This window comes from Macaca mulatta, chromosome 11 (assembly GCF_049350105.2).
Source record: "Macaca mulatta isolate MMU2019108-1 chromosome 11, T2T-MMU8v2.0, whole genome shotgun sequence".
NCBI classification, from domain to species: domain Eukaryota; kingdom Metazoa; phylum Chordata; class Mammalia; order Primates; family Cercopithecidae; genus Macaca; species Macaca mulatta.
This window is the reverse complement of record NC_133416.1, coordinates 117639084-117665474: the sequence shown is the minus strand read 5'-3', so window position 1 is coordinate 117665474 and position 26391 is coordinate 117639084. Positions and strand designations below refer to the sequence as shown.

Here is a 26391-nt window from a genome sequence, read left to right as displayed (position 1 = left end):
TGAATGCAAGAAAAATTTTAATTGTATCTAGCTAGAAGTACAAGTATATGTTACATGTAAATTTTCTTACATAAATATCATTGGTACATGGAACTACATCAGACCAATTACATTGTTTTAAGTTTCTGAACAAACCAAAATTACTTAATGATTTAATGAATAACAATACCATCCTAAACATACAGGACACAACCCACAACCCCTTACCCTCACCTTTGGTACGAATTCAATACACAAGATAAGACTGTCAAGTTAACATCAGATGTTCTCCCTGTTCTTCAATTGACATTGATTGCATAAACTTATTTAGTAAATCTTCTTCCTTTTTTTCTTCACTCATGTATGATTCAGAATCATTTGAAGAAACTGAAGGAAAAATAAGAATGTACAATTTTCTGTTTTGGAAATAAAGCTCTAAGTACAACTTTCAAAATGACGTGGCTTATTAATAAGCCTGTAGTAAAGACAAATTGACTGAAATTTTCAAGGCTTTTAGTCACCTCACCCTTCCCCCAAGTTTCTTACTCTTTAAGATGCACAGTACTGTATTCTAACCAAGTTACTGTACAGCAAATTCTCTTGTTACTAAGTCCTATATTACCATTGATTTTCAAAATCTTTTGGTTGGGGGAAATTAAAGTGGTCAGTTACATCTTCAGAATCTCCGCATTTTCTCTTACGCTGGGGACCACAGGGACTTTCCCCCTACAGTTTCCACTAACTGTTCCTTTTGGAACCTGCCCTTTCCCTCATTTCTTGGATAGGCATGGTACGATATTTACAGCAGAGCTGGCTAACACTCAGACAGTGATAGGATATCAATTCAGAAGGCCTAACTTCCCTACTTCTGTTTTGTTGTTTTTTGGGGTTTTTTTTGGAGACTGGAGTGCAGTGGCGCAATCTCAGCTCACTGTAAGCTCCGCCTCCCGGGTTCATGCCATTCTCCTGCCTCAGCCTCCTGAGTAGCTGGGATTACAGGCATGTGCTACCACGCCCGGCTAATTTTGTGTTTTTAGTAGAGATGGGGTTTCTCCATGTTGGTCAGGTTGGTCTCGAACTCCTGACCTCAGGTGATCTGCCGGCCTTGGACTCCCAAGTGCTGAGATTACAGGCGTGAGCCACTGTGCCTGGCCAACTTCCCTACTTCTTACCCACCTCCCTACTTCACTATGCTGATAACTAGGAAACTACTTAACATGGTTTAACATTATTAGTTCTCAGGAACACTTCTGATCATTCAGTCTGTCTTCCCTTTTTCATTTTGCAGTATTTTGTTCTTGTGGTAGAAGGATCTTTTATGCTGATCCTTCCAAAGTCTGGATTTGTTTGAGTTGCAGCTGTAAAATTTTGATAATATCACCTGCTTGGCTTGCCTCCACTGTTTTGTTGAATATCAAACAAAATGGTATACAGAAGTCCCTCCTTATCCACAGTTTTGCTTTCCAAGGTACAGTATAAGATATTTTGAGAGAGACCACATTCACATAACTTTTATTACAGTATATTGGTATAAAATTGTTCTATTTATTGTTGTTAATCTATATGCCTATTAAAACTTTATCATAGATATGTATTTACAGGAAATAACAAAGTATATATAGGGTTCAGTAGTATCCAAGATTTTAGCCATCCACTGGGGGTCTTGGAACATATTCCCCATGGATAAGAAGGGCCTACTATAAGAGATATAGCCCTTTGTAAACTAATAGATGCTATACAAAATATGCTGTTCATCAAAAAATAGCACTAACTCATAAAAGAAGTGCTATTGCTTGAGAAAGTCATGTTTGTGGTTCTGGGTTCTGACAAATTCATTCTCTACTAAGTCTCTGACCTTGACATTGTAAATATCTTTAGCATTAGAAATACCTTGAATCTTACTCCTTTGAGCAGTATGTTCTTTTTTTCTTTTTTTTTTTGAGATGGTGTCTCACTGTGTCACCAAGGCTGGAGTGCAATGGCACCATCTCGGCTTACTCCCACCTCTGCCTCCCAGGTTCAAGCGATTCTCCTGCCTCAGTCTCCTGAGTAGCTGGGATTACAGGCGCCTGCCATCACGTCCAGCTAAGTTTTGTATTTTTAGTAGAGATGGGAGTTTTGCCAGGCCAGGCGGGTCTCGAACTCCTAACCTCAGGTGATCTGCCTGCCTCGGCCTCCCGAAGTGCTGGGATTACAGGCGTGAGCCGTGGTGCCCAGCCCAGTATGTTCTTTTAATTGCAAGTATAAACTATATTTTATGTTTGGTTTTTTATTTGTGACAATAAAAGCAAATCATATTCTAAATTTGTTAATATCTTCATAATAGAAATGAAATTGTATTTGGTATAGTATTTTTAAGCATAAGATCTTTTTTTTTTTTTTTTTTTTTGAGACGGAGTCTCGCTCTGTCACCCAGGCTGGAGTGCAGTGGCCGGATCTCAGCTCACTGCAAGCTCCGCCTCCCGGGTTTATGCCATTCTCCTGCCTCAGCCTCCCGAGTAGCTGGGACTACAGGCACCCGCCACCTCGCCCGGCTAGTTTTTTTTTTTGTATTTTTTAGTAGAGACGGGGTTTCACCGTGTTAGCCAGGATGGTCTCAATCTCCTGACCTCGTGATCCGCCCGTCTCGGCCTCCCAAAGTGCTGGGATTACAGGCTTGAGCCACTGCGCCCGGCCCATAAGATCTTAAAAAATGCATATTGTTAAATTTCCACATTTACCTGTTTGCATGAACAGTTTCCTTGGTCTTCTAAAAATCTTCAGTGACTTACATCTTGTTTTAGATGCATATCCAGTTTTTATCCTATAAGAAAGGGAAGTATCTTAGTTGAAGCCAGCAAAGTGAACAGCTGCCTAGGGCATGTGGAAGACCACACAAATTCATTTTATTAACTGCCAACATCACCAAAACAAACCCTTTCAGCACCCAAATTATCCTGTAATTTCTTAACCCTGACATGTAAAGCTGCTGCAGTGCAATTTCAATACTCAAGCTTCTTAATCTTCTTTCTCTCCCTGTTATATAGTATTCCCCTGTGCAAAACCAACCATATGCTTCTCCTTTTAAAAGTATTTGCATTATTTTGAGGTTGAGTGGGAATCACATTGAAAAGGGGAGTCATCCATAACTCTATCTGATGATTAAATTTTTATAATTCCACAAAATATATTCTAAAAGAAGTGGCATATTCTTATCAGTGCAGTAAAGGATAAGTATGAAAATCTCTCTCGGCCGGGTATGGTGGCTCACACCTGTAATCCCAGCACTTTGGGAGGCCGAAGCGGGCGGATCATCTGAGGTTGGGAGTTCAAGACCAGCCTGACCAACATGGAGAAACCCCGTCTCTACTAAAAATACAAAATTAGCTGGGCATGGTGGCGCATACCTGTAATCCCAGCTATTCAGGAGGCTGAGGCAGGAGAATCACTTGAACCTGGGCAGTGGAGGTTGCAGTGAGCCAAGACCACACCACTGCACTCTAGCCTGGGCAACAAGAGCGAAACTCGGTCAAAAAAAAAAAAAAAAAGAAAGTATCTCTCTCTGCTTTTTAAAAGTCCAGCCTATTCTGAATTTAGCAAAGTGAACATATTAGGGAACACAAGCATTAATATCACTTAGCTACCGTTCAAAAGAGATGGAGAAGGCTGGGCACAGTAGCTCACACTTGTAATCCCAGTGCTTTGGGAGGCGGAGGTGAGAGTAGCCTGGCCAACATACTGAAATGCTTTCTCTACAAAAATTTTTTAAAAATTAGCAGGGGATGGTGGTTTGTGCCTTTCGCCTTAGCTACTTGGGAGTCTGAAGCAGGAGCATTGCTTGAGCCTAGGAGTTTGAGGATACAGTAAACTATATCACACCACTACACTCCAGCCTGGGTGAGAGAACAAGACCCTGTCTCAGAAAAAAAAATTAAAATTAAACTGAGATGCATTTCCCTCATTTTACACACTAAGAAACAGACCCTTCTTTGTTTCTCACTGGCCGCCAAAGGGAATGCTGTATGAGCATTTCAGGTGCAGATGCAGCTGCGATATCAGAAGGCCCCGAGTCCTCTCTCTCCAGTTGGTGTCGCCATGTAGTGCAAGGGTAATGCTGTTTCTGTGAGTAACGAGAGCTAAGGCGGCTTCTGTGATGAGTGAGGACACCTGTGATACAAATCACCTCTGTTAAAAGACCCTCTCACTAATTGTAAAAACTAGTGAAAAGCCAACTGGAGGTGCACCTGCCTGGCTTTTGTGAGCCGTGCTGAAGTACATGCATGTACTGCCTCTTCATTAACATCTTCAGATAGTTCGCATTATAGATTTTAGCAATGCTGCACAGGTAACGCTTCTGGCCTGTGGTGAGGTCTGGATGCTAAAAGACAGAATAAGAGGATTTATAGTCTGCATTGTAGAAGAGAAGTTGGCAATATTCCTTATCTGAAGAGATGAATGTTCAGGAGAGTTGTGCCAACTGCATTTTACTTAAGCAAATTCAACTACGTTAACTTGACAAAAGAAAAACAAATGGCCATTTAAACAGTGCAAGTGGCTCTGCTTGCCATTCCACTCAGGTGATTCAGATGCCCTCTGAAGACTGAGAAGCCACTGCTCTAGATGAACAAGGAAGGAATGAATCTGCTGTTCTGTCGAGTGTTACTTGCTGTGTGCCTCTGTGTGGGCATCTTGCCTTCTCAAAATGATTTTTGAGGTATAACATGGTACCTAAAAGCAACCCAATTACTCTACTTAGTCTCAACTGAAGAAACATTCTTTTCCAGCACCAGAAGAATAACTGACTGTGTTGGACATTCTGAGGGATAGTATGTTCATCTCTAATTTTGACTTGAGATTTTCAGTGTACTTGCTGATTTTAGAAGTTAATGCTCACTTAAGATGTAAGATTCCATGGCCGGGCGCGGTGGTTCACGCCTGTAATCCCAGCACTTTGGGAGGCCGAGGCGGGTGGATCACGAGGTCAGGAGATCGAGACCATCCGGGCTAACACGGTGAAACCCTGTCTCTACTAAAAATACAAAAAGTTAGCCGGGCGTGGTGGCGGGCGCCTGTAGTCCCAGCTACTCAGGAGGCTGAGGCGGGAGAACGGCGTGAACCAGGGAGGCGGAGCTTGCAGTGAGCCGAGATCATGCCACTGCACTCCAGTCTGGGAGACACAGCAAGACTCCGTCTCAAAAAAAAAAAAAAAAAAAAGATGTAAGATTCCACTATATATATATATATATATATATATATATATATATATATATATATACACATACACACACAAGATTTACTTTACTGAATATGTGGTAAGTTCAAAGAAAAATCAAAATGTTAGAAAAATTTACCCTAATTCACATTGCTCTAGAGATATTTTCAGTAGTTACAATCATTAATGGGATACAGATAACCATTGTAAAATCCTTATTGCCATTTTCTTTTATTTATTTTTCTTTTTTTTAAACCCTACTAGTTAATTACTGCCATTTTCTTTACCTGCTTTCTTCTTAATTTTTTAGTCCTTGAGTGAAATTGAAACTAGGCCTCATAAAATTTAGAAAATAGGCCTCATATAGAAAAAATTAACACCAGGTGGCTCTGGATAGGGTCCCACCCTGCCTCGATAGGGTCCCACCCTGATAGGGTCCCACCCTGCCGATTCCGGGAAACAACCTCATGGGGTCCCACCCTGCCAATTCCGGGGGTCCCACCCTGTCTCGAAGTTCCCGGAATCAGCAACTCCAAGAAAAAACCTCATAAGGTCCTGCTCTAACCAATTAGCATAAGACACCTTGCTCAGGCCATAGACAGACCCAATTACCACGCGCCTAAAGCTTTGTTTGAATTTCGCGCCCTAAGCTGTGTTTGAACTTGTATTGCCTATATAAACAGCCTGTAACAAGCACTCGGGGTCCCAGGGCCAACTTAGAACTTGGGACCCTAGCGCGCTAGTAATAAATAACTCTCTGCTGTGAATCTCGTGTCGGTGATCCTTCGCGGCGACCCCTGCCCAGGAAGGAATCGACAGTTCGGTTCCAACATTTGGTGCGTTGGCCGGGAAGTGGGGTCGTCCGAGGACCCCCGACCCATCCGGCGGAGACCTATCTGGCCCGGGCCACGGACTGCTGACTGAACGGACCTACCAGGTACCTTCGTTTTGTTCTGTCTGTCTTGCCGGCTAACTCTGAACTCTGGAGAGTACTCCTTCTGAATTAAGTGGGGAAGGGGGACAGACGTGTCCCGCACCTTCTCACTTTTCGCCCTGGGGGACGCCCTGGCGGTAGTCTGGGAGAAGGCTAATGACTCGGTCAGCCTCCTCAAATCTGTAGGCAGGCCGCCCCTGCCGTCTGAATATTTTGTAATCTTGTGGCGCTACTCTCTGGCCGCGCGGCTTCTCCTTACTTGTCTGGTCTTTGTTTTTGTTACTTTTGTTTTGTCCTTGTTTGTTATACGTGGACGAAATAAGACAGACGTTGACGACTCCTTTGTCTCTGACCCTGACTCACTTCCCTGACGTTCGGGCTCGAGCCCACAACCTCTCCATAGAATTCCGTAAGGGACGATGGCGAAAATTCAGCTCGTCCAAGTGGCCTACCCTCCATGTTGGGTGGCCCCGGGACGAAACATTTAACCTCCCAATTATCTTACAGGTTAAAGCAACAGTGATGGATCCTGGGCCACACGGACACCCAGACCAGGTGGCCTACATAATTACTTGGGAGGATCTGGTCCGAAACCCTCCCTCTTGGGTGAAACCCTTCCTCCATTCCCCTTCCCCATCCCAATCTACCCTCCTTGCCTTAGAAGCCCCAAAGAATCGGAATCCGGACCCGCATAAGCCAGTCCTCCCAGATAAACCCCAGAGGGACCTCCTCCTTCTCGAACCCCTGCCTCCTCCACCTCAAAACCCCTTCGGGGACCTCCACCTTACGCTTCACCCTTGCCCCCTGTCTTGTCCCCAGCTCTTTCCTCTACCGCCTCGACCCCTACCCTTTCTCCAACTTCTCCCTCGGCCCCTCCCTCCACCCCGTCTCCTCCTCCAGCCCCGCCCAAACTCACCCCTCGGACGCCGCCGCCGACACCTCCTCGTCTCCGCTTGCGGCGGACTGAGGACCCAGAAGGCCCTTCCACTTAGCAATCCTCCCTTTTTCCCCTCCGTACTGTCAGTCACACAGTCCAGTACTGGCCCTTCTCTGCCTCTGACCTCTATAACTGGAAGACCCATAACCCTTCCTTTTCCCAAGACTCTCAGGCCCTAACCTCGTTAATAGAATCCATTCTCCTCACCCACCAGCCCACCTAGGATAATTGCCAGCAACTCCTGCAGGTCCTCTTAACCACTGAAAAAGGCAGCAAGTCCTCTTGGAGGCCCGGAAAAATGTGCCAGGACCAGGAGGCCTCCCAACCCAACTTCCCAATAAAATAGACGAGGGATTTCCCCTCACCCGCCCGGACTAGGACTATGAAACGGCACCAGGTAGGGAGAGTCTCCAAATCTATCGCCAGGCTCTGTTGGCGGGTCTCAAAGGGGCAGGAAAACGCCCCACAAATTTGGCCAAGATAAGAAAGAAACCCCTAAGGAAAGGGAAGCCAGGTTAGCGAAGGAACAGATAGAGCGAGAGGATCATAAAAACCGAGTAAAGGATAAGCATTTAACAAAAATCCTGGCAGCAGTTGTGAGAAAGAAAGGACCAGGGAGAGAGGGAAAGAAGCGGAGACGGCCAGAAGTGGAAAAAGACCAGTGTGCCTACTGCAAAGAACAGGGGACTCGCGGAGGCGTTAAGGACAAAAGAGGACGCGGCCAACTCCCGGAGGAACGACAGGCCGAGAGTGCGGCGCCCGGGCCTGGCGCTAAGCCTCAGCCCGCCAGACGGGAGGCGGCCCCGCCGCGGGCTCGGCTCCGGCCCCAGCCACGCCAGCATGGCCGGCCGGACCGTACGGGCCGAGACCCGGAGCCGGGCCGAAGACAACATCAAGAAGGTAATGGCGACCATCAAGAAGGTCCAAAAATGGAAGAAGCAATGAGTGACTGTAGGCGACACTTCCCTTCGTATCTTCAAGTAAGTGCCAGTGGTGGACCCCCAGGAGGAGGAATGAAGGCGGGCAGGTGGCGGGGCAAAGAGATCCCGTGGCCGGGAACGTCGGGGCAGGGGCGCCAGTCCCCGAGGGGGTGGCCCTCTCATCCTGCTGGATCTCAATGATGAGAACAGCAACCAGAGTTTCCATTCGGAAAGTTCCCTGCAAAAAGGCACAGAGCCCAGTCCTGAGGGCAGCCCCCAGCCCAGCCGCCCTGTGTCACCTACCGGACCCCCAGAAGGGGTCCCTAAAGAAGCTCAGCCCCCACGGCTGGGCCAAGAAAAAAATCCCGGGGGCATAACTGCTGGCAGCACTGACGAACCCCCAATGCTGACCAAGGAGGCCCTGGCAATGATCCAGCAGATGCATGCCTGGACACACTTAAATAATTGAAAGCTAAAATTACTGATTAAAAAAACTGACTTTCTAATCCCAAAGACAAGTACCCTCGTAGAACAAGTGACATCTGCCTGTAAGGTCTGTCAGCAGGTAAACGCTGGGGCTACCCGAGTGCCAGAAAGGAAACGAACTCGTGATAACCGCCCAGGAGTCTATTGGGAAATAGACTTCACTGAAGTAAAACCTCACTATGCTGGATATAAGTACTTACTGGTGTTTGTAGATACCTTTTCAGGATGGGTAGAAGCCTACCCCACCCGGCAAGAAACGGCACACATAGTAGCCAAGAAAATTTTGGAAGAAATCTTTCCTAGATTCGGACTTCCCAAGGTAATTGGGTCAGATAACGGGCCGGCCTTCGTTTCTCAGGTAAGTTAGGGGCTCGCCAGGATATTGGGGATTAATTGGAAATTACATTGTGCCTATAGACCCCAGAGCTCAGGACAAATAAAAAGAATAAATAAAACAATAAAAGAGACCCTTATTAAATTGACCTTAGAGACTGGTTTAAAAGATTGGAGACGCCTCCTATCCTTAGCTCTGTTAAAGGCCCGGAATACACCTAACCGTTTTAGGCTCACTCCATATGAAATCCTCTACGGAGGACCTCCCCCTTTGTCAACCTTGCTTAATTCCTTCTCCCCCTCCGATCCTAAGACTGACCTACAGGCCCGGCTAAAAGGACTCCAAGCAGTACAGGCCCAAATCTGGGCCCCCTTGGCAGAACTGTACCAACCCAGACATCCACAGACCAGTCACCCCTTCCAGGTGGGAAACTCTGTCTACGTTAGACGGCATCGCACTCAAAGACTAGAGCCTCGGTGGAAAGAACCCTACATTATTCTCCTGACCACACCCACAGCCATAAAGGTGGACGGAATCTCCACTTGGATCCACGCATCCCACGCCAAGGCTGCTCCAGGGACGCCCGGACCAACACCACCTGAGACATGGAGACTCCGACGCTCCGCGGACCCGCTCAAGATAAGACTCTCTCGTATCTAACTCCTTACTTATTGTTTACTCTTCTTCCCTGCGCCGTCTCTAGTGTAGTTTTTGACGCTAACCCCCACCGGCCATTTAGCCTGACCTGACAGATAATTAATTTTAATAATCAAGAGGTCTTAAATAAGACCTCCGAGAATGCTCCTATAAAGACTTGGTTTCCAGACCTCTATTTCAACCTAAAAAAAAAAAAAAAAATATATAGCAAAAAAAATTAAAAGACACAGGCCCCCGGTTTACTAGTCCCACAGGAGTCCTATTAAGAACTCCTCAAGATAGACAAAAATAGAAAAGACAGGCTAGAAAAATGTCCATTAGCCGGAACAGGTTTTATGCCTGTCCCGGATGCAAGACAGAACCAATAAAAAACTTGTAGAAATCTGACTCACTTGTATTGCAAAAGCTGGTCCTGTGTAACTACTAATAATAAAAAGTAAAAATAAGCCACAAAACCTTAGTATATAACTATGCCCTTTGTCCAGCCCTGTACCACAACCCGATATTCAGAAAATTGCAACCTGATTCACATCAAGTTTAAAGATGCGGCAAAATCTGATAACAGATAGATAACAACAAAATTAATATAAAGTCTCTATTTATACCAGCACAACCCGCCTAAAATTCCCCTCCAAATCAGACTATTAGTCAATCCAGACACTGCCCCTGTTGCAGTAAGGCCAGACCAGGTTTTATTAGAAGCTAAGAAGCCCCCGGTTTCCATATCGGAGAAGCCCCAACTAAAAACTCCTCAAAGCACTTCCCCGCCCTTAATCTCCCTCACCCTCGCCGACATGTTAAAAATTAAGGTAGCGGCTGGAGTTAAGACCAGGACAGCAGCCCTAGTGCATAGTAACCATCATCTGCAACAACTTAAAGTAGCCATAGAACAATCTATCACAAAACTTGAAAAGTCCTTGACTTCTCTGTCTGAAATTATATTACAAAACCGACAAGGACTAGAAATTGTCTTTCTGAAAGAGGGCGGGCTCTGTGCAGCCCTGAAAGAGCAATGTTGTTTTTATGCAGATCATTCAGGAGTAGTTAAAGATTCTATGGCAAAACTGAGAGAAAGATTAGACAAGAGAAAAAAAGAGAGAGAATCTCAGCAAAATTGGTTTAAAAATTAGTACAACCAATCCCCTTGGCTTAGCACCCTAATCTCCACCATCTTAAGACCCCTCATCCTGCTCACGCTCATCCTGACTTTCAGGCCATGCATACTCAACCACTTACTCACCCTTATTAAAAATAGATTACATGCTATGGTTCTGACCCAACTATACCAGACCCTCAGGACTAAAAAAAGAGGCTCAAGATTGAGCCTCTGACACAAAAAGAGGAGGGAATGAAACTAGGCCTCATAAAATTTAGAAAATAGGCCTCATATAGAAAAAATTAACACCAGGTGGCTCTGGATAGGGTCCCACCCTGCCTCGATAGGGTCCCACCCTGATAGGGTCCCACCCTGCCGATTCCGGGAAACAACCTCATGGGGTCCCACCCTGCCAATTCCGGGGGTCCCACCCTGTCTCGAAGTTCCCGGAATCAGCAACTCCAAGAAAAAACCTCATAAGGTCCTGCTCTAACCAATTAGCATAAGACACCTTGCTCAGGCCATAGACAGACCCAATTACCACGCGCCTAAAGCTTTGTTTGAATTTCGCGCCCTAAGCTGTGTTTGAACTTGTATTGCCTATATAAACAGCCTGTAACAAGCACTCGGGGTCCCAGGGCCAACTTAGAACTTGGGACCCTAGCGCGCTAGTAATAAATAACTCTCTGCTGTGAATCTCGTGTCGGTGATCCTTCGCGGCGACCCCTGCCCAGGAAGGAATCGACAGTTCGGTTCCAACAAAATCTGTGTGAAGTTGGGTTTCTGTTTCTAGGATGGAACTTTTCTTGAGCATCTCCGTGGTTGGGGCATTAAGCTTCCCCTCAGTAAAGATACATTAGATATGAAGTATCATAAAACCCTGAAAGAACTCTTTTTTTTTTTTTTTTTTTTGTGACGGAGTCTCGCTCTGTCACCCAGGCTGGAGTGCAGTGGCCGGATCTCAGCTCACTGCAAGCTCCGCCTCCCGGGTTCACGCCATTCTCCTGCCTCAGCCTCCCGAGTAGCTGGGACTACAGGCGCCTGCCACCTCGCCCGGCTAGTTTTTTGTATTTTTTAGTAGAGACGGGGTTTCACCGTGTTAGCCAGGATGGTCTCGATCTGACCTCGTGATCCACCCGTCTCGGCCTCCCAAAGTGCTGGGATTACAGGCTTGAGCCACCGCGCCCGGCGAAAGAACTCTTATGATAAAGAATGTATAATCCTTACATTCATTCATGAGTTTACCCAAAGACATTTATTGACTCCTAGACAATTATACTGCATATGCCTTGTCATCTGCAGTACTTCGCCCTCTAAGCAGCTCATCTTCAGTAAAAAGTTTGGCTCTGAATACAAAGAGCATTGGTATTTAAATATGTCCCTGTTAGCATACCTTGAAAAAGGACGCATCCATCATTGATTTAGGGAGGTGGATTGTTTGATTTTGGGGAGTTTTCCATAACTCTTGCAGCTTAGCTGTGTGTGAGTTCACTTTGTATCCATCTTTGATTCTCTCTGTAGGCAAAGACATCATGTGAATTTCAGAGGCAAAGATCAGTTCAACAAATTGAATTATTAAGATCTAGATATTGACATGTGTCAGTGATTATCCTGGAGTAGTATTGAATATTTTAACTGAGACTTAAATTTGAAGAGACTGTATGATATGACATTTGGTTTTACAGCACACAAACAACATCAAAAATACTTGTAAATATTTTATATATAATACATTATTTTGAACTCAGCTGAGATACAAAGTGTTGACAGTAACTTTATCATGTCAGAAACATACTAAAGAGAAAATATACATGCAGGATTTGTGCTTTAGCAATTTACAGTAATTATTATTTAACTTTAGTATATAGGTTTTTTTTTTGTTTTTTTTGTTTGTTTGTTTTTTGAGACAGAGTCTCGCTCTGTCCCCCAGGCTGGAGTGCAGTAGCGCGATCTCGGCTCACTGCAAGTTCTGCCTCCTGGGTTCACACCATTTTTCTGCCTCAGCCTCCCGAGTAGCTGGGACTACAGGCACCCGCCAGCATGCCTGGCTAATTTTTTGTATTTTTAGTAGAGACAGGGTTTTACCATGTCAGCCAGGATGGTCTCAATCTCCAGACCTCGGCCTCCCAAAGTGTTGGGATTACAGGCGTGAGCCACTGCGCCCGGCCTAACTTTAGTATATAGTTCTTTAAATCTTTTTTTAAGAGATGGGATCTTGCTCTGACGCCCAGGCTGAAGTGCAGTGGCATAATCACAGCTCACTGCAGCCTCAAACTCCTGGGCTCAAGCGATTCTCCCGCCTCTGCCTCCCAAGTAGCTGACATGAGTGAGCCACTGCACCCGGCCTTAAAATTCTATTCTGTATTAGACTAGAGTAACACAAATGTTATCCCTTTGGAGATGTAGTGTTAACATGAAAGACTGCAGAAATTTATCAAAATTTATTTTTACATAGTTTCAGTTATTTCATTTTTTGTTGTTGATTTTTGTTAGTTTGTTTGTTTGTTTTTGAGACGGGGTCTCACTTTATTGCCCAGGCTCGAGTGCTGGCATGATCTCAGCCTACTGCAACCTCCACCTCCCAGGTTCAAGTGATTCTCCTGCCTCAGTCCCCCAAGTAGCTGGGATTACAAGCATGCACCACCAGCTAATTTTTGTATTTTTAGTAGAGACGGGGTTTTACCATGATGGCTAGGCTGGTCTCAAACTCCTGACCTCAGGTGATCCACCTACCTTGGCCTCCCATAAGTGCTGGGATTACAGGCATGAGCCACCACGCCCCGCCTATTTCATTGTTTTAAAACAGTTGTGGACAGCATAAAAGAATAACCTTTTAGTAAAAAATAAAAGTTGAAACGTATTCCCAGAAGAATGGGAACTGGTTTTCAGTTTCAGACATACTGAGACTAGTAATTTAAAGTATAAGCTTCATTAGCAGTTTGGGGAAAAACAGTATCTGACAAATCATGAAATGCCTCTTTTTATAATAATACTTCCCTCTTCCCTGCACACTCCCTTCTCCAGGCAACCACTGATGTGATTTCTATTACTATAGATTCATTTGCATTTTCTTGAGTTTGATATAAATAGGAATACACAGTATTCATTTTTTGTCTGGTTTCTTTCACTCAATGATTTTGAGATCCACTCATGTCACATGCAACTAATAGTTCATTTATTTTTATCATTGGGTTATCTTTTTTTTTTTTTTTGAGACGGAGTCTCACTCTATTGCCCAGGCTGGGGAGTGCAGTGGCGCCATCTCGGCTCACTGCAAGCTCCGCCTCCTGGGTTCATGCCATTCGCCTGCCTCAGCCTCCCGAATAGCTGGGACTACAGGCGCCCGCCACCGCACCCGGCTAACTTATGTAGGGACGGGGTTTCATCATGTTAGCCAGGATGGTCTCGATCTCCTGAGCTTGTGATCCACCCGCCTCAGCCTCCCAAAGTGTTGGGATTACAGGCGTGAGCCACTGCGCCCGGCCCACTGGGTTATCTTCTATTGCATATATGTTTACACTGTTATTTGATTATGTACCTATTGATAGACATTTGGGTGGTTTCCACTTTTTGTCTATTACAAATAAAACTGGAAAGACACATTTTAAGTTAAAAGTCTGTGGCCGGGTGTGGTGGCCCATGCCTGTAATCCCAGCACTTTGGGAGGCTGAGGCAGGCAGATCACCTGAGGTAAAGAGTTCAAGACCAGCCTGGCCAACATGGCGAAACCCTGTCTCTTCTAAAAAATATATAAAAATTAGCCAGGCGTGGCAGTGTACACCTATAATCCCAGCTACTCAGGAGGCTGAGGCAGGAGAATCGCTTGAACCCAGGAGGTAGAGGTTGCAGTGAGCCGAGATCACACCACTGCACTCCAGCCTGGGTGACACAGAGAGACTCTGTCTCAAAAAAAAAAAAAAAAAGTTTGTAGTTAGTAAATTGAATTCAATAAGCACATTTTTGTTTCAATATTATTAATAACAGGCTATTTCAGTTTTGTATTAAACTTTAAATTTAGTTATTCAAGATTTTGGCAAATTGGATACTGCAGGTAAGAGTTATATTTGCATACTGAAGAACTAACTAGTTGACCAAGAAATAGAAAATCATTTGGAAATTGTATTACGACCCTTGGAACTTATAATCTGTAATAATATGAATGCCAATTTAAGATTTTTTAAAGTTTTTTATTTTGGAAATCCTTTTTCAAGTTGTAAATTGGGGCTATTTATATAAGAATATGTCTTGTGGGCCAGGCGCGGTGGCTCAAGCCTGTAATCCCAGCACTTTGGGAGGCCGAGGCGGGCAGATCACGAGGTCAGGAGATCAAGACCATCCTGGCTAACACGGTGAAACCCCGTCTCTACTAAAAAATACAAAAAACTAGCTGGGAGAGGTGGCGGGCACCTGTAGTCCCAGCTACTCAGGAGGCTGAGGCAGGAGAACGGCGTAAACCCGGGAGGCGGAGCTTGCAGTGAGCTGAGATCCGGCCACTGCACTCCAGCCTGGGCAACAGAGCAAGACTCCATCTCAGGAAGAAAAAAAAAAAAAAAAAGAATATGTCTTGTGTCCTTACTAAACAATATTTCTGAGATGCATATTATATTTTGGACTAATACTTAATTTCTCAATAGCTTGATAACATTTCTTTACAGAAAACGAAGCACTTAAAAATAAATAGGCTGGGCATGGTGGCTCACGCCTGTAACCCCAGCAGTTTGGGAGGCTGAGGCAGGCAGATCACCTGAGGTTGGGAGTCGAGACCAGACTGGGCAACATAGTGAAACCTGTCTCTACTTAAAAAAAAAAACCACACACACAAAATACTTAGTTGGGCATAGTGTCACACCCCTGTAATCCCAGCTACTTGGGAGGCTGAGGCAGAAGAATCACTTGAACCCAGGAGGCGGAGGTTGCAGTGAGCTGAGTCACTGCAACTGCACTCCAGCCTGGGTGACAGAGTTGAGACTCTGACTTGAAAAAGAAAGAAAAAGAAAAGTAGTACGGCAGTGCCTCAAACATTTAAACACAGAATTGCCATATAATCTAATAATTCCACTTCTGATCCAGCAGTTCCAAAAGAACTGAAAGCCGGACTCAAACAGATTGTTTATCCATGCTCATAGCAGCATTACTTCATAATAGTCAAAAAGTGGAAGAAACCCAAGTATCCATCAACAGATGAATATATAAACAAAATGTGGTATATACAAACAATGGAATATTATTTAGCCTTAAAAAAACAAGAGAATTCTGACACATGGTATAATATGGATGAACCCTGAAGACATGCTAAGTGAAATAAGCCAGTCACAAAGGACAAATATTGTATGATTTAACTTTTATGAGATACCTAGAATCAAATATACACAGAGTGAAAGAATGGCGGTTACAAGAGGCCAGGGGAAAGGAGGTATATAGGGAGTTAGAGGTTTTTTATTTTGTTTTTTAATTTTCTTTTAGAGACAAAAAAAATTAAAGTTAATTTTATGTTGCCCAGGCTGGTCTCAAACTCCTGGGCTCCAGCGATCCTCCAGCCCTGGCCTCCCAAAGTGCTGGGATTACATGCACGAGCCACTGCACCCACCTGAGAGTTAGTGTTTTATGGGTATGGAGTTTTTTTTTTTGTTTTTTTTTTTTTTTTTTGAGACGGAGTCTCACTCTGCTGCCCAGGCTAGAGTGCAGTGGCCGGATCTCAGCTCACTGCAAGCTCCGCCTCCCGGGTTTACGCCATTCTCCTGCCTCAGCCTCCCGAGTAGCTGGGACTACAGGCGCCCGCCACGTCGCCCGGCTAGTTTTTTTGTATTTTTTTTAGTAGAGACGGGGTTTCACCGTGTTAGCCAGGATGGTCTCGATCTCCCGACCTCGTGATCCGCCCGTCTCGGCCTCCCAAAGTGCTGGGATTACAGGCTTGAGCCACCGCGCCCGGCCCGGGTATGGAGTTTTAGTTTGGGAAGATGAAAACTTTCTGGAGATGGATGGTGGCAGTGGTTGCACAACAGTGTGAATATACTTAATGCCACTGAAATGTACACTTAAAAATGATTAAAATGGGCCAGGTGCGGTGGCTCATGCCTGTAATCCCAGAACTTTGGGAGGCTGAGGTAGGCGAATCACTTGAGTCCAGGAGTTTGAGACCAGCCTGGCCTACATGGTGAAACCCTATCTCTACTAAAAATACAAAAAATTAGCCGGGTGTGGTGGGTGGTGGGGGGCCACCTGTAATCCCAGCTACTCAGGAGGCTGAGGCAGGAGAATCGCTTGAACTCAGGAGGCGGCAGTTGCAGTGAGCCGAGATCATGCCATTGCACTCCAGCCTGGGCAACAAGAGTGAAATTCCATCTCAAAAAAAAAAAAAAAAAAAAATTAAAATGGTAAGTTTTATATTATGTATATTTTACCACAAATAAATAGTTAACCAACCCAAGAACTTTGGAATATACTGCTTGGACTATATGCCCTCAAACAGAAACAACTCTAAGCAAATACTGATCTCTAATTAATTACTAGGCTTTTTTTGTTCTTTTCTTTTTTGTTTTTTAGTTTTTTTGTTTTTTTTTAGATAGAGTCTCGCTTTGTCACCAGGCTGGAGTGCGGTGGCGCAATCTCTGCTCACTGCAACCTCCAACTCCCTGGGTTCAAGTAATTTTCCTGCCTCAGTCTCCCAAGTAGCTGGGATTACAGGCACGCGCCACCACGGCCAGCTAATTTTTTGTATTTTTAGTAGAGACTGGGTTTCATCATGTTGGCCAGAATGGTCTCAATCTCCTGACCTTGTGATCCATCCACCTCAGCCTCCCAATGTGCTGGAATTACAGGCGTGAGTCATGGCACCTGGCACACTAGGCTTTTTTTTTTTTCTTTTTTTTAAGCACTTCAGAAACTACTTTTTTATACATCTTAGGACTAAGCAAATAATACATTGTAGTTAATGAGAGTCAGGTCTCACACTTTTGGAGACAGGAATCACCTATTAATGTGGAAAGAGGAAAGCACAGAATAAACCCTGTTTGTTGGATGGGAATTTGGAGTTAAGTAGAAATATTGAAATAGATATGTATGGGTATGTATGTGCTCACAGGTAAATGTACACACATTTCTTTCCCAGCACTGTCCTTGGAGAGGATCTAGAAGCAATGATAATATATTATAAATAAGCACACCTAGCACCCAGATCTTGGTTTCTATGTACTCTTCTCTACTTTAAATATATAAAATTAGGAAAAAAAAAAAAACAGGGCTCTATATTAGTTTTATTTTGCTGCCATAACAACACTTTAGTGGCTTAAAACAACACTCACTTATTATCTCATAGTTCTATAACTCAAAAGACAGTATAACATGAATTCACTGGGTTCTCTGCTTGGAATCTTCACAAGGCCAAAATCAAGCCATCGGAGTGCCTAGGCTACCATCTGGAGCCTGTAGTGGTTCATTAAGGTTGTTGGCAGAATTCAGTTCCCTACAAAACCAAAGTCCCTATTTCCTTGACATGTGGCTCTCTTCATCTTCAAGCCAACAATGGAGTGTTAAGATCTCTCCTTTCACATCTAACTGCTCCTCCCCCACATCTGTCTGACTTCAGCCAGACAAACTGCTCTGCTTTTTTTTTTTTTTTTTTTTTTTTTTTTTGAGGCGGAGTCTCGCTCTGTCGCCCAGGCTGGAGTGCAGTGGCGCGATCTCGGCTCACTGCAAGCTCCGCCTCCCGGGTTCCCGCCATTCTCCTGCCTCAGCCTCCCGAGTAGCTGGGACTACAGGCGCCGCCACCACGCCCGGCTAATTTTTTTGTATTTTTTTTTAGTGGAGACGGGGTTTCATTGTGTTAGCCAGGATGGTCTCGATCTCCTGACCTCGTGATCCGCCCGTCTCGGCCTCCCAAAGTGCTGGGATTACAGGCTTGAGCCACCGCGCCCGGCCACTGCTCTGCTTTTAAGGGCTCATGTGGCTAGGCTGGGCCAACCCAGATAATTCAGGATAACATCTCTTTTGAGGGTTATAACTTAATTTTACCTGGAAAATTGCTCCTGCTATGTAACATAACATATTTGCAGGTTAGAGAGTGGACATCTTTGGGGACCATGCTGCCTACCACAGGCTCTTTGGAGAAATGGCTAACATCAAGGGTAGAACAGGGACAGTACAACATTTTGTGCTAAAGGATAAAATGTTCAAAGGACAATGAAGACAGAGAACAAGAGCCATCTTTAAAGGGCTCCCACTGGCCAAATCTGGGATAATTTGAGCATCAAAATAAGTAACAGATTTAAAGTAAAGGATTTAACCTATTGACTGGTATAAGAATGCATGTGTTGACAATTATATAATAAAGACATAAATTGAAAAATGGTAGAGAAAGGGAAGCTCTTCATTAGAAAGTCATCTGAAAAATGTAGAATCAATGATGGAATGAGAAAAAGCACATATGACCAGGCGTGGTGGCTCATGCCTGTAATCCTAGCACTTTGGGAGGCCGAGGTAGGCGGATCACAAGGTCAGGAGATCAAGACCATCCTGGCTAACATGGGGAAACCCCATCTCTACTGAAAATACAAAAAATTAGCCGGGCATGGTGGCAGACGCCTGTGGTTCCAGCTACTCAGGAGGCTGAGGAAGAAGAATGGCATGAACCCGGGAGGTGGAGCTTGCAGTGAGCCAAGATCGCGTCACTGCAATCCAGCCTGGGCAACAGAGCGAGACAACGTCTCAAAAAAAAAAGAAAAAGAAAAAGAAAAAGCACATATTTCTAGCCGTCTTAATAATAATGGATTTAGTCAAGAATGGATGACACGGCTGGGTACGGTGGCTCATGCCTGTAATCCCAGCACTTTGGGAGGCCGAGGCAGGTGGATCACAAGGTCAGGAGATCGACACCATCCTGGCTAACACGTTGAAACCCCATCTCTACTAAAAAACTACAAAAAAATTAGCCAGGCGTGGTGGCAGGCGCCTGTAGTCCCAGCTACTCGGGAGGCTGAGGCAGGAGAATGGTGTGAACCTGGGAGGCGGAGCTTGCAGTGAGCTGAGATCCGGCCACTGCACTCCAGCCTGGGTGACAGTGCGAGACTCCATCTCAAAAAAAAAAACAAAAAAAAAACAAAAAAAAAAACACAGTATTTCAAGTTCTTGATTTTGATAGTTATTTTGTGAGATAAACAAATGTAGTTAAGATAGGCCAGGCCGGGCGCGGTGGCTCAAGCCTGTAATCCCAGCACTTTGGGAGGCCGAGGCAGGCGGATCACAAGGTCAGGAGATCGAGACCACAGTGAAACCCCGTCTCTACTAAAAATACAAAAAATTAGCCGGGCGCGGTGGCGGGCGCCTGTAGTCCTAGCTACTCAGGAGGCTGAGGCAGGAGAATGGCGTGAACCCAGGAGGCGGAGCTTGCAGTGAGCCAAGATCGCGCCACTGCACTCCAGCCTGGGCAACAGCGTGAGACTCCGTCTCAAAAAAAAAAAAAAAAAAAAAGATAGGCCAGGCATGGTGGCTCATGCCTGTAATCCCAGGACTTTGGGAGGCTGAGGTTTGCTGATTGCTTGAGCCCAGGAGTTCAAGACCAGCCTGGGCAACTTTGCGAGACCCCCATCTCTACTAAAAATATAAAAATTAGGCCAGACATGGTGGCTCACGCCTGTAATCCCAGCACTCTGGGAGGCCGAGGTGGGCGGATCACAAGGTCAGGAGATTGAGACCATCCTAGCTAACACAGTGAAACCCTGTCTCTACTAAAAGTACAAAAAATCAGTTGGGCGTGGTGGTGGGCACCTGTAGTCCCAGCTACTGGGGAGGCTGAGGCAGGACAATGGCGTGATCCTGGGAGATGGACCTTGCAGTGAGCCAAGATCACCACCGCACTCCAGCCTGGGCGACAGAGCGAGACTCTGTCTCAAAAAAAAAATATATATATATATATGTGTGTGTGTGTGTGTGTGTGTATGTGTATGTGTATATATATATATATATATATATATATATATATATAAATTAGCTGGGTGTGGTGGTGCACGCCTGTGGTCCCAGCTACTCTGGAAGGTAAGGTGGGAGGATCACTCGAGCCCAGGAGGTGGAGGCTGCAGTGAGCCATGATTGTACCCCTGCACTCCTGCCTGGGGGATAGAGTAAAAAATAGAGCTAAGATAAATACCCCCACTCTTTTTTTTTTTTTGGCGGGGCGAAGTCCCAGTTACTTGGGAGGCTGAGGCGAGAGGATGACTTGAGCCAGGGAAGTCGAGGCTGCAGTTAGCTGAGATTGCACCACTGCACTCCAGCCTGGGAGACAAAGTGAAACCTTGTCTTAAAATAAATAAATAAAGGAAATACATACATGAAAGTATTTAAGAAAAAAGAGGGCCAGGTGCCGTGACTCATGCCTGCCCAGCACTTTGGGAGGCCAAGGCAGGCGGATCACCTGAGGTTAGGAGTTAAAGATCAGCCTGGCCAACGTGGTGAAACCCCGTCTCCACTAAAAATACAAAAATTAGCCAGGCATGGTGGCGTGTGCCTGTAATCCCACCTACTTGGGAGGCTGAGGCATGAGAATCGCTTGAACCTGAGAGACCGAGGTTGCAATAAGCCAAGATTACACCACTGCACTCCAGCCTGGGGGAAAGAGTGAGACTCCGTCTCAAAAATAATAATAACAATAATATCTAGAGTCACTGCCAGTAGTTGACTATAGTGTTTATTTTAAATATGAATCCTTAAGTTCAGCTATAGAGAAAGACAATCAAGCACTTGCTGAATACTGGCCCTCTTCCCCTCCAATTATAAACAGCAATACACATTCTTCACTACAGATTAGTGAAGTAAACTAAGTGTATAAAAAGAAAATAAAAACCTTTAATCCCACAATCTAGTAGTAATTTTTTTTTAATTAATTAATTTTTTTTGAGATAGAGTTTCACTCTTGTTACCCAGGCTGGAGTGCAATGGTGTGATCTCGGCTCACCACAACCTCCGCCTCCCAGGTTCAATCGATTTTCCTGCCTCAGCCTCCTGAGTAGCTGGGATTATAGGGATGAGCCACCATGCCCGACTAATCTTTTTGTATTTTAGTAGAGACGGGGTTTCTCTGTGTTGGTCAGGCTAGTCTTGAACTTCTGACCTCAGGTGATGTGCCCGCCTTAGCCTCCTATTTTTTTTTTTTTTTTTTTTTGAGACAGAGTCTTGCTCTGTCACCCAGGCTCGAGTGCACTGGCATGATCTCAGCTAACTGCAGCCTTCGCCTCCTGAGTTCAAGTGATTTTCCTGCCTCAGCCTTCCGAGTAACTGGGACTATGGACGTGCACCACCACACCTGGCTAATTTTTTTGTATATTTAGTAGAGACGGGGTTTCACCATGTTGGTCAGGCTGGTCTCGAACTCCTGACCTCAGGTGATCCACCTACCTCGGCCTCCCAAAGTGCTGGGATTACAGGTGTGAGCCACCGTGCCCGGCCTAGTAGTAATTATTTTAAAACACTTTGATATATTGCCTTTCAGAGTTTTTACTAGGCATATATTTGTTTAGAAATTTTTCTTTTATATAACTGAGTCAATCTAATATACTGATAATTGTTAATATTTCTTCTTTTATTTCCCTCCACATCTGGAATATATTATTAATAATTGTTTTGTGTTTGTTTTTTACATTTAACTATAATTCAGTAAGAATTTTGGTAAGGAATCTAATGAACCCAGACTGCAACACATTTTTTAAATGACCATATTATTTATTTATATATTTATATATGTACACATATATGTCTGTATATTTTTTTCCTAGGTAACTGTAATGACTATATATTCACCAAGGAAAAGCAAAGTGAACCCAGGTTTATATATCACTGAATTTAAATGAAACATTTAAAACCTATCATAACTACTATACTTAAAATATATGCATACACACACACTTCTAAAGTCAGTTAATTCCAGCTCCTCTCCCAGGGGAAAAAAAGCAATTAGTGAGAGACCTTTGGGATCTTGTCTTACTTACTCTCTTAACTTCAGCAGAGAAGAGGTGAGTACTTTGAAAGCTCTATCCTTTATTTCAAGTGAGAGGAAAACATCAGCACTGAGAAATATTTTATATTCTTTGAAGCTATTCAATTTAGAATTTTTTTCTTCTATCCATGTATAAACCCCAGGCTGTGCTCTGTGCTTTTCAACCAACATCAGTTATAAATACAGTTCTTTTAGGATTCACTGCTAATTTTAAAAATGCTTGATGTAAAATATACTGTACCAATAGACAAGAAAAAACCTTCCTAATTGCTCTTTGAAATCTTAAAGACTAAGTTCACCAGGGATGCTAATACAATCTATTTTTAACTCTGTTGTGGGCTGGGTGCGGTGGCTCATGCCTGTAGTCCCAGCACTTTGGGAGGCAAAGGCAGTTGGATCACCTGAGGTCAGGAGTTCGAGACCAGTGTGGCCAACATGGTGAAACCCTGTCTCTACTAAAAATACAAAAATTAGCCAGGCGTGGTGGCACATACCTGTAGTCTCAGCCACTCAGGAGGCTGAGGCAGAAGAATCACTTGAACCCAGGAGGCAGAGGTTGCAGTGAGCCCAGATCGCACCACTGAACTGCAGCCTGGGCAACAGAGTGAGACTCCGTCTCAAAAAAAGAAAAGAAAAAAGAAAAAAATTCTATTATGTAAGTAGTTACAGACAAATAGGCTTCTCAGAACCATGTTACTTATAAGTATTATCTGCTTTATATGCACTACTCACCAGAACCTTTAGAATTCTGGTAACAAGAGTGTCCAGCTGATCTGTTGAAAAAAAAAAGCATATAAATAATATGTAATATTACAATGTTATAAGCACTGAACAACATATTTCAATTTTATTTTATTTTATTTTTTTTGAGACAGGGTCTCACTTTGTCTCCCAGGTTGGAGTGCAGTGGTATTATCTCGGGTCATTGGAACCTCTGCCTCCCAGTCTCAAGCGATTCTCCCACCTCAGCCTCCCAGGTAGCTGGGACCAGTGCTGTTACGCCCAGCTAATTTTTGTATTTTTAGTAGAGACAGTTTCACCATATTGGCCAGGCTGGTCTCAAACTCCCGACCTCAGGTGATCTGCCTGCCTCAGCCTCCCAAAGTGGTGGATTAAAGGCATGAGCCACTGCACCCAACCAACATATTTCAAATTTTAAAAAAGGACAGTGTTGCATATTATTTTTACTTTTCATGTTTCCGTCAGAAATGTCTTGCAAATTTTTTTCTATAATTCTGGTTAAATCCTAATGGCTCCAAGATTTTTTTCTTTCCTTTTTTAGAGATGGGGTCACCCTCCTTCACCCAGGCTAGAGTGCAGTGCCAGGATCATAGCTCACCGCAGCCTCAAAATCCTGGGCTCAAACAATCCTCAGCCTCTCAAGTGGCCATGACCACAGGCGTGTGCCACAACGCCTGGCTAATTTTTGTACAGATATGAGCCACTATACCTGTCCCGGGTCTTAATTTTATAGCTTCCTAATCTCATTCCTACAGTGAGCTCAATAAAGTAGTTGGGGGTCCTGGGCTATCCATGTTATTATCTTGCTGTCTCTATTTTTAATGAAGTGATTTGGGTATTGAAAAGACTGTTCTTTTTTTTTTTTTCTTTTGTGAGGTGGAGTCTTGCTCTGTTGCCCAGGCTGGAGTGCAATGGCGTGATTTCGGCTCACTGCAACCTCTGCCTTCCAGGTCCAAGCAATTCTCCCACCTCAGCCTCCCAGAAGCTGGGATTATAGGTGCCCGCCACCACGCCGGGCTAATTTTTGCATTTTTAGTAGAGACAAGGTTTCGCCATGTTGGCCAGGCTGGTCTCAAACTCCTGACCTCAAGTGATCCACCGCCTCAGCCTCCCAAAGTGCCGGGATTACAGGCGTGAGCCACCATGCCATGCCGAAAGACTGTTCTTTGAATAGTAATTAAGGTGTGCTAGAACTGGTAAGTTGGTCTGTAATGTTTCTAATTTCGTACAAATTCTTTTTTTAGAAAAGAAATTCTAAACTTAAAACAACCTTCCTTCCCTCATCCTGCAATTTATTCAGTGACCAAGAGTTCATGGGGCAGGCGCCAAGTTTATAAAGTTTTTGTTATGAACTTTTCACCGCCATTACCTCTGCTATTTTATTCCAAGCCACCATATCATTTTCTTGTATTCCAAATTCCTAATTCTACCCTTGCTCCTTCCAGTTTATTCTCCAACTAGCAACCAGCGTGATCCTTTTTAAGAAAAGTAAGATCACATCACTTTTCTGCTGGCAACCTTCTTGTGACTTCCTTTCTCAAAGGTTGACTTTATAGGGCATGAGGGAGTTTTGAAGGAGTGATAGAGCTGCTCTGTATCTTCAGCATGGCAGGGCTTACACAGCCATGTGCATTTGTCAAAACCCATCATATTATACATGAAAAAGTAAGACTTTACTTTGTGTAAATCATGTCTCAATAAACCCGACTTTAAAGAAAAAGAAGTGCCGGGCGCAGTGGCTCCTGCCTGTAATCCCAGCACTTTGGGAGGCCAAGGCGGGTGGATCACGAGGTCAGGAGATCAAGACCATCCTGGCTAACACGGTGAAACTCCATCTCTACTAAAAATGCAAAAAATTAGCCAGGCATGGTGGCACATGCCTGTAGTCCCAGCTACTTGGGAGGCTGAGGCAGGAGAATCGCTTGAACCTGGGAGGCAGAGGTTGCAGTGAGCCAAGATCACACCACTGCACTCCACCCTGGGTGACAGAGCGAGACTCCGTCTCAAAAAAAAAAAAAAAAGTAAGGAGTTCTGGAGTTCCCATTAGTTAATAACGGGATTTTTGGCAGATTACTTCCCCTTTCAGATTAGTAAATATGACTGGAATGGATGATTTTTAAGACCCCTGCCGTGCCACAATTGTATGATGTAGTATAATAAACCTGATTCTAGTCTGAAAGTTGTATTTTGTATTTCTGGGAATATAGCTTTTCATAAATTAATCTTGGTTTGTGTTTTTTAATGGGGTTCCTTAAACCAAACTGAAAGTTTTTCAATTGTATTTTTAAGAGTTTGGATAAACTAAAGGTGGCATGGAGATGAACGACAGGGGGAGATAAAAGGAGAGGACAAACAACCTCTTTGTGCCTGTTTTGTCATCCATAAAGTGGGGATCATAATAAAAGCTTCTAGGACTTGGCTGGGCACAGTGGCTCATGCCTGTAATCCCAGTACTTTGGGAGGCCAAGGCAGACAGATCGCTTGAGCCCAGGAGTTCAAGACCAGCCTGGGCCAACATGGCGAAACCCATCTCTACGAAAAATACAAAAATTAGCTGGGTGTGGTGGCGCACACCTCTAGTCTAAGCTACTTGGGAGGATGAGGCAGGAGAACCACTTGAACCCAGGAGGCGGAGGTTGCAGTGAGTTGAGATTGTGGCATTGCACTCTAGCCTGGGTGACAGAGGGAGACTCCGTCTCAAAAAAAAGAAAAAAAGTTAATGTATCTCCTGATACACTAGGATCCAGCAATCGGCCAAGGATTATGAAGAACAGAAAAGAAACCCAAGAAGACTCCATCCCATCTTTAAGAAGTCTTCAGTAGCACCAGATACAAAAAGGATGGCCATGCGGGTGGATCAGGAGGTCAGATGGAGACCATCCTGGCTAACACGGTGAAGCCCTGTCTCTACTAAAAATACAAAAAATTAGCCGGGCGTGGTGGCACGCGCCTGTAATACCAGCTACTCTCGGGAGGCTGAGGGAGGAGAATGGCATGAACCCAGGAGGCAGAGCTTGCAGTGAGCCAAGATCGCACCACTGCCCTCCAGCCTGGGCGACAGAGCGAGACTCCGTCTCAAAAACAAAAAAGGATGGCCACGGGTGCAACAGGGCACTGTGGGTTGTACTGAACG

At 44.5% G+C, this 26391-nt stretch overlaps 1 protein-coding gene across 3 annotated transcripts in view; it reads right to left on the bottom strand.

Annotated features, from left to right (window-relative positions):
- FAM216A (family with sequence similarity 216 member A) overlaps window positions 1-26391 on the bottom strand; it is a 28013-nt gene continuing 1622 nt past the window's right edge. The window contains exons 2-7 of one of the 3 annotated variants that reach the window (XM_015152779.2): window positions 23250-23290; window positions 11928-12049; window positions 4207-4336; window positions 3942-4125; window positions 2700-2782; window positions 1-366 (exon numbers count right to left, since the gene is read on the bottom strand). In XM_015152779.2, coding sequence (XP_015008265.1) covers window positions 248-366; window positions 2700-2782; window positions 3942-4125; window positions 4207-4336; window positions 11928-12049; window positions 23250-23290 — 679 coding nt within the window. In that variant the 3' untranslated portion in view covers window positions 1-247. Of the gene's footprint in view, window positions 2611-2699; window positions 2783-3483; window positions 4126-4206; window positions 4337-11927; window positions 12050-23249; window positions 23291-26391 lie in introns of all 3 variants that reach the window. The other 2 variants (XM_077955085.1, XM_077955084.1) reach the window with 2 other exon arrangements.